The 15397-nt window shown below is 41.4% G+C and overlaps 1 protein-coding gene across 8 annotated transcripts in view; it reads left to right on the top strand.

The window, feature by feature from the left end:
• The first annotated feature begins 3760 nt into the window (after window positions 1-3760).
• Window positions 3761-15397, top strand: part of kif2a.L (kinesin heavy chain member 2A L homeolog) — a 47684-nt gene continuing 36047 nt past the window's right edge. For 4 of the 8 annotated variants that reach the window (XM_041591332.1, XM_041591306.1, XM_018264389.2 and 1 more), the window contains exons 1-2: window positions 3761-4063; window positions 11346-11440. In XM_041591332.1, coding sequence (XP_041447266.1) covers window positions 4003-4063; window positions 11346-11440 — 156 coding nt within the window. In that variant the 5' untranslated portion in view covers window positions 3761-4002. 8 annotated transcript variants of the gene reach the window in all.

The following is a 15397-nucleotide window of genomic DNA, read 5'->3' as shown; positions in this document are numbered from 1 at the left end:
ATATATATATCTTTGTATGGGCAGCACTCCGCTTTTAAAGTTTGCCTCGGGTGCAAGGTAAAAGGATTAAATAATAATGACCAGCAACACCAAGATATCTTGTGAAATGCTCAAAAAGGTGTATTGAAAATCACATGAAAAGCCTTTTCATGTAATTTTCAATACACCTTTTTGAGCATTTCACAAGATATCTCGATGTTGCTGGTCATTTTTTACTATATATCTATATATATATAGATATATATATCTATATATATATATATATTCATTTTCACACTCTCCACATCTGGTTTAACCCTTATGTTACAGGTACAATAAATGCACTCTGGATCTTAAGGTGTGAAATAGTTTTTACCACTTAGACTCCCAAGCTGTGGATTGTTTTTATTGAACTGGTTATGCTGGAACATATAATGAATAGTGGCAACTGCCAGGGGCCAATTCCTGAAGTTTGTAGTACAGACCAAAAAGTGGGATACAGGCCAGACAGATACTTGAAAACAGGACACCCACTTTATTAGGGAAAATGGCAGGTAGACAAGTTAGTAACGTAGGTACAAATTACTAGGGAATGCCCCATAGACTCCATTTTAACCAAATACCCTAATTTTTAAAAATTATTCCTTTTTCTCTGTTAAAATAAAATTATACCTATTGGGGTTTCTTTAACAATTAAATGTTTTTTATTAGACAAGGCAAGGAAAACCTTATTTTTAGATCCCATACCTGTACAATGTTGTAGGACGGACAGGATAATCATTGTTAACAGACAGGCAATATCCACAGTATGTTAAGTCACAAAGTCCAAGCCTTTTAGTTTACCCCCTAATAATGTTTTTCTTTTTTTTATTATTTAGTGTTCACATGTGAACAGCATTACCTCATCGAATTACTGTTTGGTTATGACAACCATACTTTATAATTTCTGTTATATAAACACCAGTCTCTACAGTGGTGGTTGGCAGAAACTGTATTTTTTTAGTTGTGTAGGAAGCCATTTTAGGTCATTTTACCTGGTAACGTGCTTTCAGAAAGTGCTACACTATGGAACTGCTTTCAGACAGGCTGTTGTTTCTCCTACTCAATGTAACTGAAGGAGTCATGACTTTGGATTGCTGGACTTGGTGGCAACCAATCAGCAATTACATTTAAACAGTCACCTACAAGTTAGAAAACAAAAGCAAAGATCCTATGTCGCTATGGTCAACATCTTCAGAGCTCTCTGGAGATATTTATCTCCAATGATAGTAAACACTCCCCTTGTATTTTTACTATTGAGTGCTGCTCCCATATCTACCATATCTAGGTGGGGCATGGGATAATTTTTAGCAGTCAGGAAGTTATTATATGGTTACCTTCCCAGTGTTCTGCTGATTATGGGGGTGATATCACTCCAACTTGCAGTGCAGCAATAAAGTTACTGAAGTTTATCAGAGCACAAGTCACATGTCTAGGAGAACCTGGGAAACTGATAACATGTCTAGCCCCATGTCAGATTTCATAATTAAATATAAAAAAAGACATCTGTTTGCTCTTTTGAAAAACAGAAGCTGGAAGACAGCTATTACCTGATGCATTTTGTAAAAAACAGGTTTTCCCATGACAGAATCCCTTTAATGTTGTTGACTGCTGTGTCTGTCTTTCATTTATCGCAGATGCAAGAATTCCCCAGTGATGGAGCTATTCAAGTCTCTTTTCCAACTTTTTGTGCTGGATCATTAAACCTTTTTTTTTCTTTTTCTTCTCTCCTCTGGCCTAGTTTCCTGCTTCTACTTATGTCTGACCCCTGGTCTAGTTATGGTATTTATATTGCTTACCATGACCTTTTGGCTTCCTCACTTACTGTTGCCAGCCCTGACCAACCTCCTATTTTGGTTTGTCTGTTTTTCATCTTTATTTCTCAATTCTCTTAAAATAATTCATTTTGCAAACTAAAATTATACTTTGCTTTTGTCAAATGTCTAATGCTTACATCAGTTAACACAGCACACAGGCTGCATCCACACTGGTGCCTATGGTGGTTGGGTGTTGATCTTGGAGATCTCTCAAATTCAGCGTGGTAGCAGCACCCCAACACCCGTCTCTCTCAAACAGTGATGTTATGCCTTGAATAGTGGCTGTTAGTCTGGCACTGTGATCCCCAACTAGTGGCTCATGAGCAACATGTTGCTCCCCAACCCCTTGGATGTTGCTCCCAGTGGCCTCAAAGTAGGTGCTTATTTTTAAATTCCCAGTTTGGAGGCAAGTTTTGGTTACATAAAAACCAGTTGTACTGCCGAACAGAAACTCCTGTAGGTTGTTAGTCCACATAGGGGCTACCAAATAACCAATCACAGTCCTTATTTGGCACCCCAGGAACTTTTTTCATGCTCGTGTTGCTCCCCAACTCTTTTTACATCTGAATGTGGCTCACGGGTAAAAACGGTTGGGGACCCCTGGTCTAGCACATCTCTTCCTCCATAGAAATGGAACCAAATAGGAGGGTGATACGCTAGGAACTATGTGACCAGAGGGTTTACTCCTGATTTTAATACTGTAGCTTGGTCATTTTATGAGCATAAAGTTCTAAGTAAAAACCCGTTTGTTTGTTTTTGTGTGTGCACTTGTACCTTTACTCTTATGTTTTTAAAAGCATGTAATAACAAGTAGGGATGGATTACTTAACAAGTAAAGATGATGGTACCCTGCAATAGGAGTCAAAATAGACCCTGGAATTTCTAGTACACAGAGGCCCAAACAGCCCCCAGCGGCCCAATAAGCAGGGATGGTCTATTTTGGTGATTTACAGCAGCACCTCTGGCATCTGCCATAACTAGTGTTGCCACTTGGCAGGTATTTCCCAGGCCTGGCAGGTAAAAATTATGGTTGATCCCAATGTTATTAATAGGGAAAAAGAGATAAATATATAACAAGGCCGGTATTTTTTTCCAGAAAAGCTGGCAACCCTAGCCTTTAACCCACAGGGTCTGGTCTGGGTTACACATGTTTAGAGTGAAAATGTTATCCTCCATCCTGTGATTTCCTTTATCTTCCCAGTTCACCTTAGATTCCCCTTTTATCGTTATCTGCCATTGATTTCCTCCAATCTACTCACCTCCCCATTTCCTCTGTCGCTTTTCCTTCTCCTCAGCCCTTTTCTATCTCCCTGGAATGACTACACAGGCCTTGCCCGCACCCCAACTCTCCCCCATTCAGCCTTTAACAGCCTCCCAAGCAGTCCCGGACTGGCAATCTGTGAGATCTGGCAAATGCCATTGGGGCTGCTGTAAGTTCCCATAGACAGTCACTATTTATTGGGCTGGTGGGAAGCAGCTTGGGCCTCTGTGTACATGGAATGCCAGGGCCTATTTTGATTCCCAGTCCAGACCTGCTCCCAAGAACAAGCGAGTCAGAGGTACACCTCTCCTCCTCATCCCTCCCATAGCAGAACGTTTCACACTTTGGGTCGCGCAGGGAATCACATGTCCCGCCAGCACTTCTCTCTGGTGCTCGGATCACGCACATTTCTCAAGGTCGCGCCTACATTTCCGATACATCAAACACCAGCGAGTTATTGTCGTTAGTTACCAAAGTTTCCTTTTGCCCCACTCCCGCCCCACCGCTTCATACTCTGCGCCAAACTATCTGACGTCACTACGCTCCCAACCACTGCGAAGTACGCGCCCACCAAACTGCGCATGCTCATTTGTTCCAGACAGTCGCCCGCAACGTCACGCACCACGCTTTCCTGTGACCCGCCCCTTTCAGTGACGTTCTGCTCATCCCTCTGTGTGTGGTGCTGTCAGTGTGCCCTTCCTTCTCCCCCTGTAGCCCCGCCTCCTTCTCCTCCTGTTTCCCCGGCATCGCCTCGTCAGCTGCCCCATTTTATTTAAACAATAACTAGCTGTGAGCTTGTCCCCCCCCGCCGCCAAGAGAAAGGCTGAGCGCGGAACAGGCTATATAGGAGAGCGGGCGGCGGGGAGAAGCCACAGGGAGAAGCCACAGGGAGGGGGAGCAGAAGGCATGGCAGGCAGCTTTGGCAAAATCCACATAGGGGTATATGTGGAGATCAAGCGGAGCGATGGTGAGTGCACTGCTGCCCTTTCCATTCATTCCTCTATTGGCCTTTTTATTGTGTCTCTTGTGTTCCATTTCCCAAAAGCTCCTCACAAGGAATGCCGGGAGATGTAGTGCTGCGGCTTGTGGCTGTGCCCAACGTTATGTGACCCTGTATAGTGGGCCAATCACCCGGCTAGGGGCGGAGCTTAGGCTCTTATGGCAACAAAGGCTGGGGAATTCACTGTAGTGCTATTACTTATGTATATATAGATATAGACTTTGCTATTCTTGTTTAACTGCAGCTCACTTGGTTAGGTGGGTGCTGGGAGTTGTGCTGGGAGTTGCAGTGCATGTGAAGGGATGTGCCAGTTAGCAGCACATTCTACTGACACTTAGATATTAGAGTCCTAAGCAATAAAGCAGTGGCCTCACCCAGGCACATGGTTATTATGAACATGTATTTATAGAGTTCCCAGGGCTGTTCAGCTGGAGGGTTGCCTGAAGGAGCAGCTATGGGCAGCTGGAGGGTAACCGCTCGCACAGGCCTGCTCTCTCCCAATAATGGGGTTTAATGAAATGTTTAGTAATATGTTGCTCAAGCATTGGCTGTTGTGGACTGGAGGGCTGCAGAGTAGCAAGTTGTGGGCTGGAGGGCTGCAGAGTAGCAAGTTGTGGGCTGGAGGGCTGCAGAGTAGCAAGTTGTGGGCTGGAGGGCTGCAGAGTAGCAAGTTGGCTGTGAGGCAGTGGTGCAGGGCGGCTGAGGATGGAGAGAGATGGAATTTTAGTTATGGGCACAGGGAATTCTGGGTAGATCCAGAGGGTGCGAGGATGATGCACCAGAGGATGTGCAGGTGCAGCAGGACAATCACAGCTTTGTGACAGGGCTCGGCCTCTGAAATCTATACCTGGGGCTTTTAACTGTCTCTTCCCCCCAGAGAGAAGGATCAGTTGGATGGAGGTGTCGCTGGGAAGCTGCTGGGTGTGTTTTGTATCACTTGTCGTAGCAACGGCATGAGCTGAAGCGCAACACTTGTGACACACACACTCACAGCCCGGGAGGAGTTTGTTATGCAGGGGCTCTCCTGTTACACAGTAACATTCCTGAAATGTAAAATAATACTTCTGAAATGTAAAATCCACGTGAAAAATGAAATGCAACAGTTCGGCCAAGCTTTAACCTCTCTGCTTCATTAACTGCTTCCGTTCGGACGAGAGAGGGGGAGCAATTCTTTAAAGTGATCCTAAAACCCCAAATCTGTTCTGTTTGGAGGCAGCGGTTTCTCTTCTGCCCGTGGAGTTGGTTTGGCATATTGCCCTGGGTCAGATATATCCAATCATTCTGGGGTGCAGTTAAATTAACTTTAAGTATGATTTATAGAGTGATATTCTGAGACAATTTGCAATTTGTTTTCATTTTTTTTATAAAAAAAAAAAAATATATATATATATATATATATATATATATATATATATATATATATAATGTTTTTGAGTTGTTTAGCTTTTAATTCAGCAGTTCTCCACTTTGCAATTTCAGCACACTGGTTGCTAGGGTTCAAATTACCCTAGCAACCATGTGTTGGTTTGAATAAAAGACTGGGATATGAATTGTTTTTGGATTGGGTCAGTGACCCCCATTTGAAAGCTGGAAGGAGTCAGATGAAGAAGGCAAATGATTAAAAAAAAAAAACTATAAAAAAGAAAAAATGAAGGCCAATTAAAGTTGCTTAGAATTGGCCATTTTATAACATACTAAAAGTTAACTTAAAGGTGAACCGCCACTTTTAACCAGAGTGGTGGGACCCTCCAGCTGTAGATGGAAGTCAGTATCGGTTGCTCTGTTTGCTGGACAGTCTCATGGGAATTGTGGGCTGCATGTATGTAAACACTCTGTGCCATATTTAGACCCATCTGTCATTGGATGTTTCCCTCGTGTGGCCCAAGGTTTCTAACACAGAGTGAGCTGCAGGCATTCTATTTCCTCAAAAGAAACATCAACATCTGTCACTGAACTGCATTTTTTTTATTCTTTCCTCCCCCCCCCCCCAAAAAAAGTAAAAAGCAGAATTATTTTCTGACTGCATTGGCATTTGCCATTCCTATACATTCTAATAAGGCTGTAATGCCAAGCTGTCATCTTCCTAGTGTTGGAAAGCAAGTCCCCAGAATCCACCAGCAGCATGGAGGCTTCTGTATGCACCCCAACTACTGTTTATTTTAGTATCATTTTTGGTGAAGAGGGAGCTTATAAGTACAGCAGTCATTTTTTTGAGTATCAAGGTTTTGAATGTAAGCAGGATCAGATGATGTAAGATATACTGTACAGATTATAAACGATAAAGTATTTTATTGTGTATTGTGATATTTTTTTTTAACAAATTTATGCTTGAGTGGGAGCTGCCATATTGGAGAAGAATTGTTCTACTTGTTCTCGTAGGATGGTACATTGTGCTGGTGTGCCAGGTTATATCGCACATATACGGGCACTTTAATATAAGTTGCTTAGGGAGATTGCATGAGTTTTATAGATTTATGAGAGGCAAAATGCTCACAATAACCCCCTAAAACACATTAAATCAGAAAAGCTCATTCACTTTGAAATGATACTCAAAATACTATGAGTTCTAACATTTACGCAGGTAGGGCATCCATACCTATCTCTACCCTATGTTTTTGTTGGTTTTTGATTAAGCGGTAGTGGCAGAGCAATTAGTATAGCTGCTGTTGGGTCCTGGGTTCAGTCCCAGCCGGTGAGCTATCTGCCAGGTGTTTGGAGTACCCTAAGGAACCCCATGCAAATACGGAGACTGCATTCAGTTTTTTCCCACAACCCAGAAACATACCGGCAGGTTATTTGTCTCCAGATTAATGTAACCGTTGACCAGGTGAAGGTGTTTGGGAATTTAGACTGCAAGCTCCGCTTAAGAAGGGGCTAATGTAAATGATAAATAATCTCTGTAAAGTTAAATAAGTCAGCACTATCTAAATAACAAATAATTATGGCTGTGAGGCAGGCGTGGCCCATTTTAATCTTCTAAGGGTGGTGGCACACATTTAAGATTCGGGGGATTAGTCGCCCAGCGACAATTCTTCTCTTCTTTGGGCGACTAATCTCCCCAAAATGCCTTCGCACAGGCAAGAATACGAATCTCCCACAGGGTGGCATACAAATTGCTTCAGATTTCCGAAGTTTCCTTGTGACGCCACTATCCTAACAGTCAGTCTTGCAAACCCACGAGGGGTCATTTACAGAGACCCCTGACACAACTGCTCATTCTAAAAACACTTGTGTTCAAGTGCACCCCATCTAGTGATGAATTAGGAATTGGGCGTTAGGGGCAGTGCTTATGGTTACCTGACAAACCCTATATCTGTACTGTGTAAACCCATAAAAACAGGGCTGTATTGTGGCTTGTCAGTGAAGCTCATTGGTGCCCAAGTTAGGTGGTAGGAGTGGGGTGTCACATCACTGCCAGACATAGCTCTGTACTCATGGAGCAGTGTGCAGTTTTTTTTAAAGTGCAGGGCAGTGTGTTTCTTGCACTTTGCACCCTACCTAGGGCTTGTTCACTTTCCAACACATTTTTTCCAGTTCAGGTGGTTTCAGTATATTCACCAAGTTGATGCAGGGATTGGTCTGGCCATTTTGGAGTCAGGAAGGATTTTCTTTCCCCCTCTGAGGCAAATTGGAGAGGCTTCAAATGGGGTGTTTTTTGCCTTAGCAGTTAGGCAGGTTAAAAAAAAAATTCTACATAATTTACTATGTTATCAGAAATAAAATTAAAGTCTATTTTCTATTTGTGACCAATTTTGTAATAATGAAATGTAAAGCTTAATTTTCCACCTTCTTATGTCTTTCTAAAGCAGCTTTGAGGAGGTCACAGACTCTGCAAACTGTTCTAAATTGATACATGAGTTGATACATTACTTATCTTTGTCCCTGCTGAGCAGAATCCCTGAGTTTCATTAAAGGCAGCTGTTAGAATTGATACAATAGTTGCTAATATTTCCACAGACCCTGCTGAGAAATGCATCCACTACTGGAGCAAGTTGTAACAGAGTCTGCACTTGAGTTGTTCCAGAGAAACTCCAGAGACGGGAAGATACGATTTTGGAAAATGGTCAAAAATAAAAGATGTAAAGCAATTGTAAGGGCAGAGACACACGCTCAGATTCGGGGAGATTAGTCGCCCAGCGTCAAATCTCCTCCTCTTCGGGGCAACTAATCGCCCCAAACTCATCGAAAAGTTTTTATTTTTGGTGACCAATCTGAAAACAATTGAACTAAAAAAAAGTGTTTGGAAGTGAACAAGCCCTTTAATAAATGAAGTACATGGTGATTTTGTACATTTGCCCTCCAAAAGAGGAAAAGTTGGACATTATCTCGGGGAGTTCATTGTGCTGAAGAGATAAGAGTTGGGCCCTTTCATGCTAGAATGCTCAGCAAACATAGCTTCTCAGCGTTATTCAGCAAACTCTTTAACCTCTACTAGGGGCAAGAGAAAGTTACCAGGAAGTACAGTCTGTTTAAAGGGCTTCCCCAGCAGGGCAGAGATCAGCAGCATGGCATCGCTGCAATAAGGTGCAGTGCCTTCTGGTTGGACACATTTTATATAATCCTATTGGCTGCTTTTCATGCAAGTGCCAGAATTTGTTGCTATGGTCAGATGGGGTTGGGATGACTCTTTATATCACAGCATGGTATGTGTGTAAACGCTAGAAGTAATGATTGTCTGTGCTGTAGCATCGTGCCAGGGCTGGGTATTGTGACATGCACTACTCTGGGATTTTCTGTTATCCTGTATATATTCTGCCACTTTTAGTCTCTACTGGATGCATCTGATTTTACGTGCAAGCTCGTCCTGTCATTGTCTGTACATCCAGCCTGGAGCACTGTTATTACATTGCACTCCCGTATTATAAAGCTTTGCTCTTGGCTATCCTTTTCTTTTTTTTTGTCACCAATAACTAAATATGAGAAGCTAATTAGAGTTAATAATAAGCCTAGAAATCTCTAAATTGTTTTATATGTGTACATATGTGTCTGCTGCTTGTTTGTTCACATTCCATAACCTCACTGACACATGAATCACGTATAGTTATATACTTGCAGGTATATTTATATGTGTATCTAAATATATGGAATAGCATATCCCAATTGTAAAATATAAGAGCGTTACTTTTAAGACGATGCAACTCCTGATTAACCTTATTTTATCTGTATTATTTCTTAAAATGCCCAAATTTCCATGATTATTGTCACACTAGTGACATCAGTAACATCTGTTTGTAAGGATATCTTTTACGGGTTATTCATGGTGTCAATGGTTTTGCTTTTTGGAAATGTAATTTTTAAAAACTATTTAATTTCATGTTTCCCTGTAGTAGTCTTAGCAGGTCGACTAAAAGGCAACCCTCATCTGACCCTAAGCTGCCTGCACCCAACCTGCTCTTGACCTGGCAAGGCACCTCTAAATGGAACCAATTTATTTTACAGCACTATAATGCTTGTGCCTCATAAATATGTGTTAATAATTAGTTGTATTTTTTCAGGCATGTCCAATTCATCTTCCTTCTGTCATTCAAAACGCAGCTTGGTTGCTAGGACAAATTGTATCCTAGCAACCAGAGAGCTGCTGGAATGCAACATTGGAGAACTGCTTAACAAAAAGCGAAGTCAAAAGCCGCAAATAAAAACTATTGCAAATTAATTCGAAATATCATAGTTAAATGTGGACCACCCATTAATACCTTCCAAACATTCTTTTTCAGTTTAGTTGTTTTCAGCTAGTACTCTGCAATGGTTGCTTTCTATTTTAGACCATTTTACTAATGAAGCAATTTAAAGTTTCTCTGGAGAAGTTGGGGGAGGGGGTTCAATGACTCTTGTCATACGGAACGCATTTTAGGACATCATCAGGAGAACAGACGCTTCTGAGTGTGCTCTCCTAACGAAGAAGTATGCAGACTCGCCTCTTATTTTACTCACTAATCCGAAGAGGCTGCAGTCACAGCTCCGTGCTGCCCACATATCTTGTTGCAATCTACTCCCTCGTGGCTCATTTCTCAGCCCTCACTCCTCGGTCCTCAGCCCTTCGTACAAATGCTCTCCATCCTCAGCCCTCCCTCCTCATCTCTCAGCCCTCCCGCCTCAGACCTCAGTTCCTAAGCCAGGCTGATGGCTGAGGAGGGAGGGCTGATGGCTGAGGAGGGAGAGCATTTGTACTGAGGGCTGAGGAGGGAGGGCCGAGGAAGGAGATGTTTAACAAAGTTACAAGATGATGACCCCCTGTGGACAACTTTGAAATCATTAATCATTTGTTTAATTAGGCTTGTGGTGCAGTAAGTTTTTGTTTAGTATACAAAATATAGAATTTCTAGAATTATTCTATTTTAGACTTTAGTTCCCCTTTAAGAAGGACATACATGCAGAGATCTGCATGTTTGGCGAGGTTGCCATGAGTGGCTTTCTCCCTGATACGCCCACCTTGAGTTGAGCAATATTGGGCTGATCCAGTCATGGGCCCTAGAACCCAACAATTGGATCACAACACAGAGAATACAGGCTGTTGGAATGAGGACTGCATCAATGAACCAATGCAGTCCTTGATCCAACAGGATTGTTAAACCTGGCAATCGATAACCGGACAGATATCTATCAGGGTAAGCCCCTTACACTTACCAACAAGCTGCTGACTTAGTCTGACGGCAGTTTATACCAGCCTATGTTTGGTTAGCAGCAGAAAAGCAATTTTTAAGCCATTTTTTCAGCGCAGGCTGAAAAAGGGACCCTCTAAGTTGGCCTGGATGCAGACTCACTGAGCAGATTTCAGCATTGAAATGCATTTCTAGGCCTGCACTTATATGGAGACCAAGACACAGCCTGTTCTGGCATTATCTTATGGGCCACTGCACTCAATGGGATTAAATATGAGCTAAAGGGAGATACAAATGTCCCAAAAAAAGACATTCTGTAGTATAATATTAAGATCTCTGCAAGTAAAACCTATAACTCTTCGCTCTGGCTTACTTGTAAGGAATGGCCTCCCTTCGCATTTTCCCACAATTAAGCCAGATCACCCCAAGTAATAGGTTTTACTTGCGGAGATCTTAATGCTATGCAATGGAACGATTTTTCGTTCCTTGTATCGCAGATTTAACCATGAGCAACAAGGGTGCCATCACCCTTGGTAGCATATCTCTCCTATGTTATCAATATCTTTATAATGCTTTTCTTCCGAAGGTATCCAAATTGTTCAAGCTTTTTTGTTTTCTTGCCTCTCACCATCTGATTGTTTTTGTCACAGGCCGAATTCACCAAGCGATGGTAACTTCTTTAAACGAAGACAGTGAAAGCATTACAGTTGAGTGGATAGAAAATGGAGACACTAAAGGAAAAGAGGTACGTTCTGGTAGCTCTCTGTTTTATTGGTCTTGTTATTGTTATTATTACACCATAAGCTTTAGGTTGCCCTTTTAACATGCTTGTGTGGCTCTCCAACAGTTTTTACATTTGTGTGGCTCATGGGTAAAAAAAAGGTTGGGGACAGATGTAATCCTGGCTCTATTACTGCACATCCTAGAGGAACGTTGTTTTATTTCTCTGTGTACTGTAAAAACGTATATGGATGAAATAACAATAAACTCACTCTTGACTTCACTCATTATGTGTTGTCTAAACAATACTCTGCCTGATCTATTGGGTTCCACAGTGCCATAAACATAAAGTTTTTCCCAAAAGTACTGGCTGCAAAACCTAAAGATGTTTTCAAATAAAAATATAACGTTTTAAAGAAATAATGCATATTGAATGAACACTTTGCCGTTTTGGGCAATTGGGTGAAATGAAGTTTATAATAGTTGAACTAGAAGTATTGCATTATTACATTTGCTGACATTTCCTTATAACCGAGTTGTTGTAATTGTTTTTTATATCATGGCCTTGCATTCCCAAACATCATCATGTTTCTGTAGCTTGAAACGGCTCCCTACTGCTGTTTCATTTTGTACTTTTAATTACACCAATTCTGTATGAACTTGTTGGTTGGAAATTTTCATTTCAATGTTTGTTGGGGATTTGTTGGGGACCGTAAAGGGGGTGTTCGCCTTTGAGTTAACTTTTAGTATTATGTAGAGAGTGATATTCTGAGATAATTTGCAATTTGTCTTTTGAGTTGTTTGGCTTTTTATTCAGCAGCTCGCCAGTTTGCACTTTCAGCAATTTGGTTGCTAGGGTTCACATTACTCTAGTAACCATGCATTGATTTGAATAAAGGACTGGAATGTGAATAGGAGAGGCCTGAATAGAAATATGAGTAATACAAAGCAGCAATAAGGATTCATGTGTAGCCTTACAGAGTTTTAGTTTTTAGATGGGGTCATTGACCTCCATTAGAAAGCTGGAAAGAGTCAGAGGAAGAAGGCAAATAATGAAAAGACTATAAACAAGGAAGACCAACGAAACAGGTTGCTTAGAATTGGGCATCCTATAATATTCTTAAAGTTAACTTAAAATGTGAATCATCCCTTTAAGAGATCTGGCAGATAATACTAGACTATATACTGTACAAATAAGGGCAGTGTATGATAGATAATCCAAATGGACACCTTTTTTTAGGTTTTTTACATGCTACTAAATGTAAATAATGCTGTTTTAGTCATTGCAGTAATAAGGACTGTTCAGAATTGTGAGACTTAAATATAGAATAGTAAAATGATTGCATAGACTGTGATTGTGGCTAAGGACAGTCATACCCTGGGTAACCCTGTTTGCTACCCCACTGATCAGTTGGATAGTCTACAAGGGACCCATACACATTACAGCAGCCTTTCTATTGTTCTGATCCTATAGAAACACAGCCCAAACAGCAGGAAGTGAAGATGAGCTGTTACTTTTTACTTCCTCGTCTGCTGATGCTTCAAGCCCTGGCCGACAAAGGATTCTTGTTCTGTCACCCTTTATCTTTATTCCCTTTATTCCTGCTTCCTCTGCTTTTCTACTTCCTGAATCTCTATATAGTGTTATTACTCATATCCTGTATTGCAAGGGCCTTTGGGAGCGTAGAGTACAATTTATAGAGAAAGAGAGAGACATTTTGGGTTGTTGTACAGGTATGGGATCCGTAATCCGGAAACACATTAGCCAGAAAGCTCTGAATTACTAAAAGACTGTTTTACCCAAATAATCCACATTTTTAAAAATGATTTCCTTTTTCTCTGTAATAATAAAACAATACATTGTACTTGATCCCAACTAAGAAATAATTAATCCTTATTGGAAGCAAAACCAGCCTATTGGTTTTTTTAATGTTTACATGATTTTCTAGTAGACTTGGGTATGAAGATCCATATAATGGAAAGATCTGTTATCTGGAAAACCCCAGGTCCCAATCTTCTGGATAACAGTTCCAATACCTGTACAAAAGTGATCCCCTTCCAGTGTCTTATGAACAACATGTTACTCACCAGCCTCTTGGATGCTCCCAACGCCCCGGACTCTACTACAGGCTGGCAAAGTCTGCTAAATGAGAGTAACAATAGTATTCTTCAGATAATAGTATTCTTCTCATTATCCACTCTCTGGGCAAGTTCAGTTTGGCCTAATTGGGCAGATCTGTCAGATCAGTGCAGCCTGTGTATGTCAAGCTTGGCTGGAGACACACGCCAGATACGCTCATCATTAGTCCTGGATTTCTATTTTCTCATATTGACTGGGGTATGACTGCCCTAGAGGTCTGCCAAACCAATCATTTTGGGTTTCAGAAGCATGGACACATGATCATGCAGTTCTGTCAGAAATTGTACACACTAGGGAGGCACATTTACTTAGGGTCGATTATCGAGGGTTAATTGACCCTCGATAGTCGACAGTCGAAGTAAAATCCTTCGACTTCAAATATCGAAGTCGAAGGAGTTACCGCTATTCGTTCGTTCGAGCGATCGTAGGAAAAATCGTTTGAACGATTCGAAGGATTTTAATGCATCGATCGAACGATTTTCCTTCGATCAGAAATTTGTTAGAAAGCCTATGGGGAACTTCCCCATAGGGTAACATTGATGCTCGGTAGGTTTTAGGAGAAGTAGGGTTTTTTTTTTTTAAAGAGACAGTACTTCGACTATCAAATAGTCAAACGATTTTTAGTTAGAATCGTTCAATTCAAAGTCGAAGTTGTAGTTGAAGGTCGAAGTAGCCAATTCGATGGTCGAAGTAGCCAAAAAAATACTTCGAAATTCGAAGTATTTTTTATTCTATTCCTTCACTCGAGCTAAGTAAATGTGCCCCCAAATGTGACTGGCTAAGTCTAAGCTAAGCATAATGAATGTGTCCATTTACTGAAGTACATCAAAAATAATGGCAAAAAAAATTGCCAGAACTTGTTGACAAGAGTCACCTCTTTTTTTGGCACAGACATGTTTTCACCTATTCTAGTATCTGTGGTATGTAAGCAATTTTGTAGGGTTTGTTGATGTAGTCACTAGTGCACAGATTATCCGCTTTCTCCACTAAACCTGACTCCAGTGTCTATTGCCACCTGAAAACTAAAAACGATATCTTATAACTAAGATAAGTCAGATTGGCCATTAGTGAGTACCATTGGCGAAGAATGACAAGCATATTCATTATTGTTGGTTAATTCACTAATCATACTTCTTTGTCATTTTAGTGTTAATTGGTCTCAATTTTATAATGCATTAAACATTGGACATAAGTTTAGGCCTTCTAACGATAAGTACTACTACCTCTCAGCTGAAACTGATTACTTAAGCAAAGAAGAAAGCCCAATAGATTCCTGTGTGGATACAGTTGGGCAGACCCATGCCCAACCCGGACACGCTGACCAGCAACCAGATCCGCAATATACTCACCCCCTCCCCGCTACACAACCCTACCTGCCCTAACTCCACCTCTAAAGGTAGCTATACATGGGCAGATTTAGACCGGTCCTTTAGGCCAGGTCTCGATCGGGGAGGCTTGATTTTCCTGTTGGATCAAGGATTGCATTGGCTCATTGATGCGGTCTTTGCTCGTCTTTTCGTATCGCCTTCATTGTAATGGCCCTAGGTACCATAATAAACCACAATAACTCCCACCCAAGGTGTGCCTGTCGGAGGGAAGATTCCCTTGTTTAGCAACCTACCCAAATGAGTAAATCTTAGTGTATGGTCACCTTAAGCGCCTGGGGGGGGCGGAGAAACCGGAATTGACATCACAGTTGCCAGAAAGTGATGTCACTCCGTAGGTAGATCAACCAGGTCTGACACAATGGTTCCAGATGCCCACAGTAGGAGATGAAATTGGCTGATTTCTGCCCGTGTGGCCCTAGCCTAATAACCTAAAGATGATATATAATATACATAT

This window comes from Xenopus laevis, chromosome 1L (genome assembly GCF_017654675.1).
Source record: "Xenopus laevis strain J_2021 chromosome 1L, Xenopus_laevis_v10.1, whole genome shotgun sequence".
NCBI lineage: Eukaryota > Metazoa > Chordata > Amphibia > Anura > Pipidae > Xenopus > Xenopus laevis.
The sequence above is the reverse complement of the archived record's forward strand: the minus strand, read 5'-3'. Positions and strand labels throughout refer to the sequence as shown.